The sequence below is a fragment of the Carassius auratus genome, chromosome 45, assembly GCF_003368295.1.
Source record: "Carassius auratus strain Wakin chromosome 45, ASM336829v1, whole genome shotgun sequence".
NCBI classification, from domain to species: domain Eukaryota; kingdom Metazoa; phylum Chordata; class Actinopteri; order Cypriniformes; family Cyprinidae; genus Carassius; species Carassius auratus.
The window spans coordinates 16,305,651-16,321,078 of NC_039287.1; the positions used below are offsets into that span (position 1 = coordinate 16,305,651).

The 15,428-nt window shown below is 37.5% G+C and overlaps 1 protein-coding gene across 1 annotated transcript in view; it reads right to left on the reverse strand.

The window, feature by feature from the left end:
- Positions 1 to 3,403: 3,403 nt before the first annotated feature.
- cnksr3 (cnksr family member 3) overlaps positions 3,404 to 15,428 on the reverse strand; it is a 47,558-nt gene continuing 35,533 nt past the window's right edge. The window contains exons 16-22 of the mRNA XM_026232679.1: positions 13,227 to 13,300; positions 11,363 to 11,434; positions 10,559 to 10,620; positions 10,339 to 10,415; positions 9,788 to 9,956; positions 9,185 to 9,369; positions 3,404 to 4,435 (exon numbers count right to left, since the gene is read on the reverse strand). Of these exons, the coding sequence (XP_026088464.1) occupies positions 4,250 to 4,435; positions 9,185 to 9,369; positions 9,788 to 9,956; positions 10,339 to 10,415; positions 10,559 to 10,620; positions 11,363 to 11,434; positions 13,227 to 13,300 (825 nt within the window). The 3' untranslated portion in view covers positions 3,404 to 4,249. The remainder of the gene's footprint in view (positions 4,436 to 9,184; positions 9,370 to 9,787; positions 9,957 to 10,338; positions 10,416 to 10,558; positions 10,621 to 11,362; positions 11,435 to 13,226; positions 13,301 to 15,428) is intronic.

Genomic DNA, 15,428 nt, shown 5'->3' on the forward strand with positions numbered 1-15,428 from the left:
TCCCCTCTGGTTTGCCTTCATTGCAGCCTGAGTGTAACATTTCACATCTTGAGGCTCCTTGTTAATGACAACAGCGATCGCTCTCACCACTGAATCATAGCCGAGGGGCCCGAGAGGTAGAGATCTCAAGAGCAGAGAGACACATAATCATATCATGCAATGGAAACAACATCAGAGACCAGAGGGGATTTGAACCGTTCAGCATTACTTTTCATTTCACTCCACCGAGCCAGATAGAAACACATCATGAGCCATATTGACATGGAGGATAAAGGAAGATTGAAGTTTGCACGGTGGGATTTGAAGACAGATTAAAGGAAAAGTTTAATAAAGGTGCCAGAAGGGTGGGAATCAAGATCCAGTTCCTTATTCAGAGCTAGTTCTGTTTTGTTAGTTTTTTTTTTTTTTTTTTTTTTTTTCAGTTCTTCAATGTATGTTTGCTTCCAGAATTGGTATTAAATTTACACTATAGTCGAGTGAATTCTATAATTTCACATCCACACAACATTTTTTTTCAGCAGTAGCAGAAATGCATTATTTATAAAAAAATAAAAAAATAAGAGCCAGTGCCAATGCAAACATTCGTTTGGCATTACAAAACAACTGTCAGAATTTACTAAAAAAAATTTAATAAAAAAAAAATGTACAAAAATTTTTTGTTCCTGTAGCTCAACTGGTAGAGCATTGTGCTAGCAAGCAAGCAAGCGCAAGGTTGGGGGTTCAATTCCCCGGGAACACATGATAGGTAAAAATTGATAGCCTGAATGCACTGTAAGTCGCTTTGGATAAAAGCAACTGCAATGCATAAATTTAATTTAATTTAATTTTTACTGAAGACATGCAGGCATATTTTTTCAGCTGTCCATATTGCATAAGGATTTGTAAGATTTTCCCTTACAGATGCAAAATCTATGGGAGGAGAGTATTTAAATAAAGATTTGTAGTCAGTTTACTGGTATTTGTGGCATTATTTATTGCCCCCCAAAATGAATCAGAATCAGAATCAGAAAGATCTTTATTGCCAAGTGTGTTTACACACACAATGAATTTGTTCTGATGTCAGGAGCTTCCAGTACAGAAAGTACAAAAATAGCGCAGACATATAAAAAGCATGCCATTTTGAGCTTGACACGGCTGTGATAGTTCCTAATTTGTGCTCTTGGTAGACTGTCTTGGTCATTATGAAAATGGTCTGCATCTGTGTTTATTTTGCACATTTGTCTGTAATGTAGATCACCAGCAGAACTTCCCCCTCCCAATGGCGCTTTTGTGTGATTGCGGTCTCACGCACATGTTCCCTTAGTAAATCTAGGCTTTGAACTATTGATTGTGATGAGAAGGACAAAATATAACAAAGGCATTAAATTGATATAAAAAAGTGAAAAGTGTATAATGGAACACACACAGTTGTTATATGGCGTCTCACCCTTAACCATGGAAATCTTCTCATATGATTACAGAGCTTCAACAACAATTCCCTGGAAAACGAACAAACCCGTCATAGGCTTTTATATTTTAGTGAGAATGAGCAATGGATTCTCTTATATGCCATTATGAGTCAAACCAGAAGACTGAGTGGTGAGTTTGCTGCGCTGTGAGTCAGATCTCAGAAGCACATTCCCTCTGAGGAATGCACAGGAACCTCAGCATCTCTCCAAAACCAGGTTTTCTACCTTTAGCAGTCCAATGCAGCAGCCAATGTTACAACCAGAGAATGAAGGAGGAAGAGCATATGCAGAAGTACATTCATGAAGCTCGGGTTTAGTTTGTGGAGCTCGGTTTGAACTGGGCATGTACTGGAACAGTCTCATGATCAGAATTAGATTTACTTTCATTAATACTTTCTAATGTTGCTGTAGAGTTACCAAGTGTGAAAAGAACAGCTATCCAAAAACTTTGAGTCATTTTAGTCATTTTAACAGAGTGTCTGTTTAGATTAAGTGCAAATAGCTTGCCTTGTTAACTTAGGCTGTTTACACTAATGCTGCTATTGTCTGGCTGAGCCGGACATATTTACATATTTTCCAATCCCATTCTTTCCTTTAAATCATATATTACAGAAGCATTTTTAACTGTTTTGTAAACGAGGTAAAATGTTGGATTTGTGCAGAGTTGCTGTATTATATTCTGCAATTTGCCTGAGAATCAATAAAACTGTGAATTACTAAAATTCGTTTCAATTAAATAATAAAATTAATAATTGCATAATATTTGTAAATGATTAAACACTTAATAAGCAGGTCGAAAGCTGAAAAAAAAAAGATGTTCAGTAGCTTAAAAAAAAGATCTTTGCTATTGAAATTTGTATCCAGAATGGTTTTATGAGGGATGGAAACAATGGACCTCACCTATGAATTTAATACAAAATTTTGTATAAATATTCCATGTTTATGTTTTATTACATTTTAAGAAGGTCCTGTTCTGTGGTGGGTATTGCGGAAGAATACACTCACATTCAGCATTATAAACTTGAAGACAGCAGACTATCATTATTCATTGAACTGGCCACGTACTGTATGACCGCTCTGAAGAAATATTGCGTCACGGGACACATGAAATGCTAGTATTCCATTCTCTGTCCAACACAGTTTACACTGAGTGTCTTGCCTTCTGCCTGACCTCTGCTGTGTGTTAAACTGCTGTCTGTCGTGTAAATAGACAGGAACATTGTTATTTTGAGCCCAGGAGACATGAGTTCACCCTCTCTTCACCTCACGAGATACAATAGCGAACACGTTTTCAGGCTGCCCCTTTACACTAGTTTTCAACATAGTTCATTCTAAGTAGCTCGTAATAGTATTAGTGCACCTTAAATCATATAGTGAATTTAAAAATATGCTACAGCTGCTGTTTATACTTTTTCTGGTGGATTTTTGAAGTGTAGCCTACATCTGTATAGAGTCCAAACGTTACAAAATCCCATTCATTTTCTCCGTAGGGAAAATTATAGGAAAATGATTAAGGCATACTTTTGATTTTTCTCTGTTCCTTTCATTGTATACTGTTCTGAACTAAAAATAAAAATAAAATAAAATAATGAAAATAAAAAGCCATGAGATAAGCGGGGATTTGTGCATCAAGCATGTTTGAGCTTCTGTTTACCGTATTGATAAGAAAATGATGAAAGCGTTTTAGTTTTTTTAACTATCCCTTTAAATTATTTTACATGGCCTTTTTTCTCGTCTTTTATGGAAAGCTGAAATTTCTAAAACAAAAATTAGTTCTCAAACATTAAATTGGGTTTAGAAACTGACAACCAATAAATAGTCACATTACTAACATCTAACTAACATCAAGTGATTTTTCACACAGCAAAGTACAAGTGGTTAAATGGACATTTTGGGGTCTTAACATGCCGAGCGCTCCAATTTCTCAAATACATATGCAAATAGGCAACACAACATTGAAAGAAAATATTAAACAGCCATTTTTATTTCCTTTGGCACACCTTCAGCATGAATCACTCCAAAAATATCAAGTAAACATTTATACAGTTAAATCAGTCATTTATACAATAAATGTACAATACCCATGACATTCATTTCCAGTTGTAAAATGCAAAAATATGTACATTTAAAAGGGACCGTTGTGTTAAAAACAGGTAAACAAGTCTCCACTCCTAAAACCATTAAATACAAGCAAGTTTAAGAACAGAATTTGTGTGCATAGCACGTGTGAAATAAAGTGATTTGGTAACAAACACAAGATGTACATTTGATGAAAATCATGTCTAGACTGCATTTAAAAGTCAAACTAGACAACACACTTATCCCAATGTTGATTCATAAAAGCAAGTTCCCTCCAAAAAAAAACTCACCGTTTAACTAGCTTCTTTACAGAACGGCTACAAACACAAGTTTGTAACATGTTCAGAACAAAACACTGAACGATGTAAACAAAACTGACCGTGTTACACGTTGCACAATTGCAAAATGCGGTAACTGTAGGTCTCCGAAATGAGTTGTCTCTTGTGAAATTGGGTTTCTTGTCCTGTTAACACACAAGTTAGGCTCTTCTGTGCTCAAATTCAGAGAAAACTGATATACAATGGGTCAAAACTGAGGTCATTTCTCTCAGCTGCATTGTGTGTTTTTGCAGGCTAGTATCCGTTTGAGGGGTTTCAGAGAAGCTTCATTTGTGTCCAGGAAGCCAGCGCTTGAGGTTTGTGTTCCTGTCGGTGTCGTACAAGCCCTGTGGTCGTCTGTTTCATTCTGGTTGATCTCTGTCATGGTCCTCTCGTCTTCACAGGCTAGTCTCGCTGTACACAGTGTTGGGGCTGAGGCTCCTGGACTGGTGGCTCCATGATACTCTTGTGTTTCTCACCGATCTCCTGCAGCAGGGGCACATTAGCATCTCGCCACTGTCTGTATTTACAAGCGCTCAGCGACGGTTCGCTCAAGACCTGCTCTATGGCCTGCAGATCGGCCTCCTTCGCCTGAAATAAGACAGACACAGAATGGTATGATGGATTCTTCTGAAACTATGAAAACAACTCCCAAACGTTAAAGTAAAGCTGCTATGTTTTTGTCTCATCAATACTGCCATCTAGTGTCTGTAGACTTCAAATAACTCACAGGAATCCAGATGATCAACAGTCAAAAGTCTCTTATCGTAACCAAAGCTGCATTTATTTGATCAAAAGATACTGTAATATTGTGAACAATTATTACCATTTGAAATAACTAAAAATTTAACTTATTCCTGTGATGCAAAGCTGTATTTTCAGCATCATTTCTCCAGTCTTCAGTGTCAACATGATGCTTCAGATAATCACCCATTTATTAATAAATTTATTTTTTTGCTTAATAGTTTGTGGAAACACTTTTTCAGGATTCTTTGATGAATATAAAGTTCAAAAGAATTTATTTGAAACAGAATCTTTTGTAACATTACACGTTTTTACTGTTACTTTTAAATATTAAGTCCCACGACTGTTAGTAACACTGATAATAATTAGAAACGCTTATTAAGCAACAAATCCGCATATTAAGACTGATTTCTGATATATATATATATAGATATATTACAACAGATCATAATAATTCACAGTATAAGTGTTTTTACTGCATTTTGGAGCACATAAATTCAGCCTCAGTGAGCTTAAGGGACTTAATAAAAAATGTCAAATTTTTCATTCAGTATATACACACTTTATGATCCCAAAACTGAATCACTTTTTAAGCAATTATGTAGAAATGTTTCAACCAATACATCTGGCATTAGTGTCATTATTGCTAATTATCTGTAACTTTGTGACAGATATTTATACCACGACTACATTAGGGGACTACATTACATTTTTTAAAATAGTAAACATAGGCCTAATAACATTTAATGCTGGGCCATGACCCCCTCAAGAGAGCTATTTAAATGGAAAGGTCACATACTGTTCATGCAAAATGTTATTTTCTCCTCCAAGAGACTGAGTCACAACTCTCTGCCAACTTTCAATCGGGAACTGCTTGCCTTTTAGTATTTCTGTTTTGACCAATCTACTCTGTGTGAAAAGTGCAAACAGCTGGATGTGAAATCCAGTCTGACATTCAAGTTCCTTCTTCCTTAACAGCATCAATGCTTTAAGTACTTTTGGTTTGTGACCAGCCCAAAGTGGCAACATACGAAGGCATTTCATTTTATTAATAACCATGGAAAGTTAACCTGTGTTAGTTGCAATGTAAAGGGAATAGGTAGAAAAAAAATTGATTATTGGCCCATAAGCCTAAACATTTTAACTTCAGTTTTAGCAGAGAGGATTCAAACACATATCAGGAAGTTAGTGAAGCCAGACCAGAGAGGATTCGTGGTACTGACAATATCAGGAGAGCTCAAAACATACGGATTATTGCAGGAAAAAGAAACGTTCCCTCAATATTATTTCGTTTAGATGCGGAAAAGCCTTAGTATCCTTGTGTCAGCATGACAACAAATCTGAAAGCTGTGTGTAACTCAATTTATAGATAACAATGACACAAACACAAACTAGGTCCGTAAGAATTTATCAGACTAGTCTCATGTTGACACATGTTTTGGGTTTTGTAAAGTATTGAAACTGGAACAGAACACAACTTAAGATCTATGGGCAAAAATAAACGACTCACCCCCAAGTTTCTTTATATTATATAGTCTGATGAGTCACAATGCAATGGAGAGATTGTCCAATCAAACGCTTCCTAGGATGCAAACATCCCCCTCCACTCTCAATTATAAATACCACCTGCCTCCAACTAAAAAGGCTGTACATGGTGCAAAGCAGCTTCCCTTGATATCACAGCACATGCCACAGATTATATTCTACTTTAAGGCCCAATCCCAATTCTACCCCTTAGCCCTTCCCCTTTCCCCTACCCCTCTATTTCGCACATTCACGTGAAGGGGTGGTGGTGTCTAGATTCTCTTTTGGTTGGAGGGGTAGGGGTAAGGGGAAGGGCCAGATAGCCCTTCAAACGAAGATTTTTCGGGACCACACTTCAGACGAAGGGGTATGAATTATCTCGGCAACATGACTGCTACGGCAAACAAAAAGACTCATAAATGTCAGCTTTTTTGGCATAAATAAAGATTTTAACGAAAAGTAATCATTTGTTTTATGATACATTCAATTGTGAGTTCATATTAATGGTCATGCTCAAAGAAATGTTTGCAAAAAAAAAAAGCTAATATTTGCTAACGTCATATCATTACAGACTGCATGATAGAGCCACAGCATATGTTCTCAAATATTGCCTATTCACGAGAGAGAGAGAGAGAGAGAGACAGAGAGAGAGAGAGAATTGGAGGTTGCGTGTATTCGTGTGCGTTTATCTTTTTAGAGCGAGTTTACTTAAAGGTCCCCTTCTTCGTGATCCCATGTTTTAAACTTTAGTTAGTGTGTAATGTTGTTGTTAGAGTATAAACAATATCTGTAAAATTCTAAAGCTCAAAGTTCAATGCCAAGCGAGATATTTGATTGAACAGAATTCGCCTACATAAAACGACCCGTTTGGACTACAGCCCTCTAGTTCCTGCAGTAATGACGTCACTAAAACACTTTTTTTGACTAACCACCGCCCACATGAATTCACAAACAGGGGGCGTGGCTTTGTCCGGCTCTGACGGAGAAGAAGGAAGAGCTGTTTGTGTTTGTCGCCATGTCGTTGAAATGCTGTTTTTTTTTCCATCTCTGAGTCCAATCATCTTTGTTTGGGCTTCCCAGGAACGCTGTACTTTGAGATTAATGGTTACAATTTATGTTTAACTCGGTTCCCGAAAATTATAATGCACACGTAAAACTATGTGCAGCTCAGTTGCTCAATCTCAATCAGTTTAATGCTGGATTTGCACAAAGATTATTCTTGAAAGATGGAGCAGTTCCCTCTTTGTCTGGAGAAGGCGTTGTTTATGGACCACAACCGGTAAGTGTATTTCATTATTTGAGTTGGTGTGTTTAACAGTTTCTGTAACTTATTACACAAAGGGCAACGCTGTTTAGCTTTGTTAACTAGATGTTAGGGCTGTGCAAAAAAACTAATGTGGTTTTCATGCGCATCTCGTCAGTAAAAACGCTCCTCCTGTGACTATAAATACATCTCCAGCAAGTGCGTTCTAGCCCAATCGTGTTACCAGGAGGACAGCCTGCTCTCAGCTGCTGTCGAATCACTACCTGGGAACCGCTGGCCCAATCAGAACTCGTTACGTATTTCTGAAGGAGAGGCTTCATAGAACAAGGAAGTCATCAGCCCCGTTTTGTGACAGTGAAAACAGCAGTATACAGAAAGGTGAATTGTGTGAAAAATACTGTGTTTTTTTACACGCGAAACATGAACACATGTTATATTGCACGTTGTGTAAACAATCAAAGCTTCAAAAAAGTGCGTAAAACGGGACCTTTAAAAACAGCGATTGTATCCTCTCGTCGCTGGAAAATATAATGTAGCGATTCAGTATTTAAACTGTATTTAATAAAAGTCGTGGGGGAGCATTGACAAGTTTATTTTCTCATGGATGTGTGAGCTGCGCTTTTTCCAATATGTGTGTGTGTGTCAGTAAGCAGCTCATTAATACAGGACGATAATTAAAGGCTATAATGCACACCAGTATGTGTGTATTGTAACAGCTAGACAACGAATGATGGCGTGTGACGGCATAGTAGTGGTCTCCCAATCCTTAGGGGAATATTTTCTCCCCTACCCCTTGACACTCTGTTTCAAGGGACAAGGGGAAGGGGTAGGCGAAGGGGAAGGGGAAGGGGTATAAAATAGAATTGGGATTGGGCCTAAAGCAGTGTAGAGGAAGTGAAATCTCTTAAACAGACAAAACTGCACTAACGAGAAGGGGACACAACTTCACAATGCACCAACATGTATTACATGCCATCATGAACATAAAATTGATCACGCTTTACTGAGTTATTAAAGCTTAGAATTCAGGCTTATAGTGCATTTGCAAAATGCTTTCTGCCATTTCATAACATAATGCATTGCAATATCAGGGTCCCAACCACTAGAATATGGCAATAACTTACTGTAACTTCTGATCACACTGCAAAAAATGGTTTGTTCCTCTGATTTTTTTGTTTTCCAGTGCAGATGTCTGTAGATTCTTAAATCAAGACATATTTACTTGAGAAGAAAAGTGAAATAAGAAGTCTTAATGAAGTCAAAATGAAGTGAGTTTTTTATTAAAACAAGGCAAAATACCTGCCAATGTCTGGGCTCAGAAAATCAACAAGTTTTCATCACCATTTATTCATGTTTTGGGCAAATACTCACTTGATTGTGTTAGATTTTGCAGAAATTGCTTCATTTTGCAGCTTAAGCAAATGTATCTTGATTTAAGAATTGTGTATATTTGTATAGGAAACCAAGACACAGTACTGAGGACTACATGAATTTATGACAATGCATGCAACATTTAATGCCATCACTTGAATTTAAGACATTTTAAGGCCATCATTTATGGAAGACAGAAATAAGACTTTTAAGACCTGTTTAAGACCCACGGAAACCCTGAATATATACTTATGATGCAACACAACAAGATGCAATTAAGTCTAGTTTAATGACGATAAATGGTACACCAGTTTCTGGCTGTTTCTTGACAATTTTCACAGTTTACTGGTTCCCTATTTAAAACAACTCTTTCTGGACAAACACACTTCAACAAGACACTTTTAACTATTGAATGGCCACACCAATGTCAAACTCACCTTTAAAGTGCTGTTTAAAGCTCGAATCAGGTGCAGTTTCTCATTAATGCTCTCATTTTTGCAGCGTCTGATGAAGGAGGACCTGAAGTCACGTTTGGTGGTGGGCTGCAGGGCTCCGGTAGGGGACAGACTCACCTGCTTGAGGTGAAGATACAGCATCTCCATCTCATCAGACGGGGGGCCTGCTGAAAAAATATGATTACGAATCAATGTACAGGATTAGTGCACTTTATGAGCAATGCGTTTCCATGATTATTCCAGGAGTTAGCCATCACATAAATAAATGTTTGATTTTTTATATTTCAGAACATGCTTTACTTGTCAAGAATCAGCATCTATGTAGAGCACATCAGCAGCTCAAGCGTTCGTGTCTCGTTTTAAGGCTTGGATTAAAATTGTATTGAAATTTTGTGTTTTGAAGATGATGGAAGTTATGGGTTTGGAACTAAATGAGGATGAACAACTGATGACCGTTTTCATTTTGGGTGAACTGTCCCTTTAAAAGGTTTTGGGTGAACTATCCCTTTAAAAGGGTTTGATTTCAGACTTTTCCCATGCAACACTCTCTTAAGGTTAAAAGATCTCATTCCAGCGCTCACTCACAGTCATTCTCTTCGGACTTCTGTATGTTGTGGATGGGGTCTTCATCCGAGCTGATCTCCTGCCACGACTGCCTGTCTGTACTTAAAGTCTGTGTGTGTTTACACACCGCCGAATCCAGCGGGATTGAGTCCTGACATGGAGAAGAAGAGCGGGGAGCCTGGAGACAACCCTGAAACATCCACACACAAATAGAACATCAATCTTTCAAAACTGGAAAGAAACTCCTTTTTTAAAAAGTAACTGGTGTAAAAAAAGTGTAAACTGGTTTTAAAAAAGGATTAAAGGATAAAAAAGGAAAATTCTTTGATGCATAGTAATTAACATTTATTTGTAACCAAAACCTTCTAGTTCTATTATGAATGTATCTACTTGCACTTTGATCAGTTTAATTCATTTTGTTATAAATAAAACATTGTGTGTGAACCATTTTCTGATTCATCAGCAGGTATTAAAATAGCACATATGAACCACAATGAAAAGAAGAGTTAAATGCTGACTTAACTTATGGTTGGGTTTAAATGAGCACACCCAGACAGAGTGTGGTTACTCACATGCTGGTCCATGAACTCTGCACACATCTCAGCGGTGTCTGCTTCATCCTCATCATCACTCTCCTCACTGTAGCACTCTATAGTCACACAATCACAGTCTCAATACCAGATTAATGCAGCTATTAAAGTGTCAGGTTTGGCTTTGATGAGACATAAAGTGGACTGAAAAACACCCTGTATTAACCGGGATTCGGTATGCGTGTGTGGTGTGAATCTTTACCTCCAACCGTTGAGTCTGTGGGCTCCGGTTCATTTGAAGCCTGGGTAAGTTTAGCCAGCCATCTAGATTTAAAAGAACATTAATTACGGTAAATCCACCCTCATCGGATCGGTGGAATAATTGTAATGGATTATGCGTGTCATCTTCCCACACAGTTCAATAGTAGCACACCCACAGATTTCTCTCAATGTTTTTTTCCACTCATAGGTTTATTTCAGTATGTTTCAATAAATCTTCACATCAATGGTTTACAAAAAACCATCATCATATCTTTTCATCTGTTACTCACACTTGTGTTATTCCACGGAACAAAAAGGAGATATTTTGAAGAATCTCGGGCAGCTCTATTCCATACGAAAACATTTGAAAAGCAGTAAATACATCTGTCAAGCACCATTATAGTGTTGTAGAAACCTATCTATATATCTATCTGTGTGTGTGTGAACTGCTCTATTTAATAAAATATCAAATACCTGCAATAGGGCACATCCGTTTTGACCATAACTATTACTAACTAGTCCTAACTATATTTAGTACCGTGTCTGTGTTTTCATCAAACATGCTCAATTGCGTGGTGTGCTGCAGACAGTTTTGGTCACAGTGAGGTGTCGAAGCAGCCGGCCACAATGCAATGCAAACATGTCATGTTGGGCCAAATACCAGACCCACATGATTCACATGTATGAGTAAGTGCTAGATGACTAACAAAGATAGTGTTTATTTTTCATAAGTGTAGAATCAGCAAGCATTCTATCTCTGACCACATTTACAAACACAAATACTTTTGTGTTTCTTCACACTCACTTGTTCATGTCTTTCATGTTTTCAGCTGCAAAGTAGAGTGTCATAATGTGGAGGCGGCATGCTTTCATCGCGCTGGAAAACAAGAATGAAGTGAATGCAAATTAAAACATGCACAACTCCAGCAGTTCTCAGACACAACATCTTTGTGGATGTGTGGTTACATGACGTAGTGGAAGCATTACACAAAACCAAAAACGTATCCGAAACCAAAGTTTGCCTCCTGTCTTATCTACATCCAATCTTAGTCGTTTAAAGTAAAGCCGATCTACTGTATATCTTTATGAAGGAAGTCTGTGAAAAACAGTAGCTCAGACCACACACTTAGAGCAGACAGTTTCCTGTGTTCTGAGTGTGCATTAAGAGGAGTATAGATAACACACTTCTAGTGTGAAAAAATAAAAAAAAATCTGATTTACAGCCTGACATTTCACACTATTTGTTCAAAATAAAAGCCAGTCAAATAACGACCTCATAACCATTTATTTACATTCTCTGCAGAAAAGATATGAGTACTGCATCTTGCATATATTATCTGTTATTTGTTTATCTGATTATCTGTTGTGGGTTGTTGCCTGGCGTGTTAAAGGTGCTGTATGTAATTATCTGACCTTACTAAAGCATTAAAATGCAATAATATATTTGCAAAGTTGCTAAGTTCACATACTTATTTCTCTGAAAGTCAATGTAGTTACTCTACTTTTGAAAATATGCAATCTTTCAGAAAGTCTGTTTTTGTTATGGTCTGTTTAATTCCACCAACTTCCAATTTACCCAATAGTACTGTATTTCATCACTCTGGGTTGCCAGTTGGTGGAAAACCATGAGCATTGCAGCAATGGAAGCAAGTCAATGAACTGGGTCAGAGATTGCAACTTTACCCCAGGGCATCCAAGATGTAGGTGACTTTTTAACTCAAACCGTTATCTGTCAGTCGTATAATGGAAGTGAATAAGAATCACTGCTTTGAGAGTCAAAGAAAAAGAAACATACACAAAACCAAATGAAACCCTGGGGCTCGTGACGATATATTGAAATATAAAGACACAAAACAATCGGTCTATATAAGAAACTGAACAGTATTTTTACCTCTGATTTTTACCGCAATGTCTGAACTGTCCTGAGACAGTTGTGCGTTCTCAACAGCCGGTGCCTGAAGCATCTTCTTCTTCTTGCTTTACAGCGGATCGCAGACTTATAAAATGCATTTCTGCCACCTCTCTCTCAAATGGACCATTGACAATCTATCTACAATCTCAATAAGGAGTGTCAATGGTCCAACTGAGAGATAGGTGGCAGTAATGCACTTATAAGTCTGCGATCTGCCGTAAGCAAGGAGAAGATGACGCGTCAGGCACCAGCTGTTGAGAACAGGCTCAGGACGTGCTCAGGACAGTTCGGACATTGCGGTGAAAATCAGAGGTAAAAATACTGTTCAGTTTCTTATACAGACCGATCATTTTGTGTCTTTATACATCAATGTATCGTCAAGAGCCCCAGGGTTTCATTTGGTTTTGTGTATGTTTTCTTTAATTGTCTAGGACAATTCTAGGTGGTTTCTGTGGCAGTGCTACACAGATTGAGAGATCATTGCAACTGTGTTCTGGGTGGTTGGTGGGATGTTCTGTGTGGATCCCAAGGAGTTTTATGAATTATTGCAGGTGTTGCATATGATTGCTAGGATTGCTGTATGTTACCAAGTGTGAGCAACAGTCATAGCCATGCTTGCTTATAGCAGTTATAGCCATAGCACACAGTACTTTCAGAAAAATAGATATAATAAGGCCACATGGTGGAAATAGGTATGTCTGTTGTTTTTACCCACAAGCAGCAAAATAATCTCTGTTAATAAGGAAGATGAACTCACAACTTCTTCCTGCATTCAGTAGCCTGTTCCATGGTGAAGTCTTTCAGGTTGATGTAGCCTTCGGCTTTCTCTGCCTGAAAGGAAAAAGAGAGAACTTGTCTCTGGGAAAAGACTACTCATCTAATTTTTTGTTTAGTTTAGAACAAACTCTGGTTTTTGGTTTTGAAGAAGGTGGATTATATTTTAGCATTGTTTGATGCCATTCTACACATTTACGGTACATAAATAACTGGGGCTCTCTTACCCAAAAGCATTGTAAGCATGAGTACATTGTAGAAACCACCTGGCACCCAAAACATTTCTTTTTTCTGCTGAACAAGATGAGATTTTTAAGGTTGGTAACCAAACAGTTTTGGTTTTTTTTAGGGCTGTCAAAATTAACGCATTAATAATGCCTTAACGCAAACTAATTTTAACGGATATATATACACCTGTTTACAAGTGTTTGACCCATGCCTGTTATGATCATGTCTCTGTTTAATAAAAGCTTGAACATGGATCTGAATTTCTCACGACTCGTCAGCCCTGTTACTAATATATATATATATATATACCATAATTGGACAAACCTTATTTAGTTTCTGAGACTCGCCGATACTGCACAAGGTTATGAGTCTGCTCTGTACAGCGAACAGCTGAGAGGAGCAACACTTTTAGTTAAACCAGGGCTGCATTTACCAAACCATCATAAGCTTAAAGGGGTCATAGGATGCCCATTTTCCACAAGTCGATTTGAATCTTTAGGGTCTTAATGAAAAGTCTGTAACATAGTTTGGTTACAATTTCTCATTGGTAGTGTAAAACAACACCTATTTTACCTGGTTAAAAAAAGAAAGATAAAGCAGTTTTTGTAGCCTTTTCCTTTAAATGTTAATGAGCTCTGCTGACCCCGCCCCTCTCTTACGTGCAGCTCATAGAGATACTGTTTACTTTAGCTGCGTTCATTGTAAAACTTGCTAATTAGCAGATTATTAAGAAAGGCGATTTGCAAAGATTCATTAAAAAGAACCAACTCACTTTTTCTGGTGAAGCTGGACCATGAATGATTCGCGTGAACATGTTTATGTGGATCAGGGTGCATGTACAAATGTAAACAACTTCGTTTTCAGCAGCTCAGATGTCGGGAGTAAATGATGACTGCTATGTTCATTATTACATCCAACACAAAACAGCTCGATCGCTTCGGAGTCATTCTTGTCTGCATCTGCTCTGGCGGTGAAACAAAGGCAGACTGATGACAGCTCACTCAGAGTGGGTCTAAGGTGAAGACACCAGTCCATTCTGTGCTGAAACACTACGGTCAATCAAACTATCATGACAATGTCTTTTCTGTGTGACGTCACAAAGACAGGTATCTGAGATCAGCTCGATTTGAGAAAGGGTTAAAGAATTGTTGATCTTTTTTTTATAAATTTTTTTATCATAGTGTGGTTGTGTAGTGTGTACATACACTGCCAACACACATTTCAGTTCAAATAACGTGTAAAAGTGCATCTAGCATCCGATGACCCATTTAAGTTGATTGTAGCTCCATTGGTTTCAATGTGTGTACAATGTACTTAAGCTTACGATGCTTTTGGGAAACACAGGCCAGATCGTTGCTTCTCTAATTTTACATGCAGGTATAGTTGAAATCACAACACATCTACTGTCTTTATCTTATGTGTAATTGATTTCATCAGGACTTTTGTTCAGATCAACATAATGCAAGGGAGAGCAGCTGGTGTAGTCTTAATGGGTCACGTTTCGTTCAATAATTTGGTTGTCTGACAACAGAAACAGTAAAATATAAAAATGAAAACATATTTTTTGAGAATATGGCTGCATCAAATTACAGTATGTGGGCACAGAGAGGCAAACAAATGTAATAATAGATACATTTACATGTTCAGAAGTGAGCTGCCCTGTCCTGAAAATAATGTTAACAGGCTTGTGTAAGTAAATTGCTCCATGCAAAGAAAGAGAAGTAGGTAATAGGAACCTGGTATTTCTATGTTCTTTTTTTTTTCATGTGTCTAATAGACTTGAACAAGTTATTTGAAAAACATCTATGACCAGAACAGGTCTAGTCTTCATGCTCTATGTTGAGTATGGTTTCACTAATAATAAACACATTTGCATAAAGCATCCATATATATCCAAAATATCTTTCTTGTTCCTCAGATTTTTTTTTTTTACATTTTTGGGTGAACTTTACTTCTA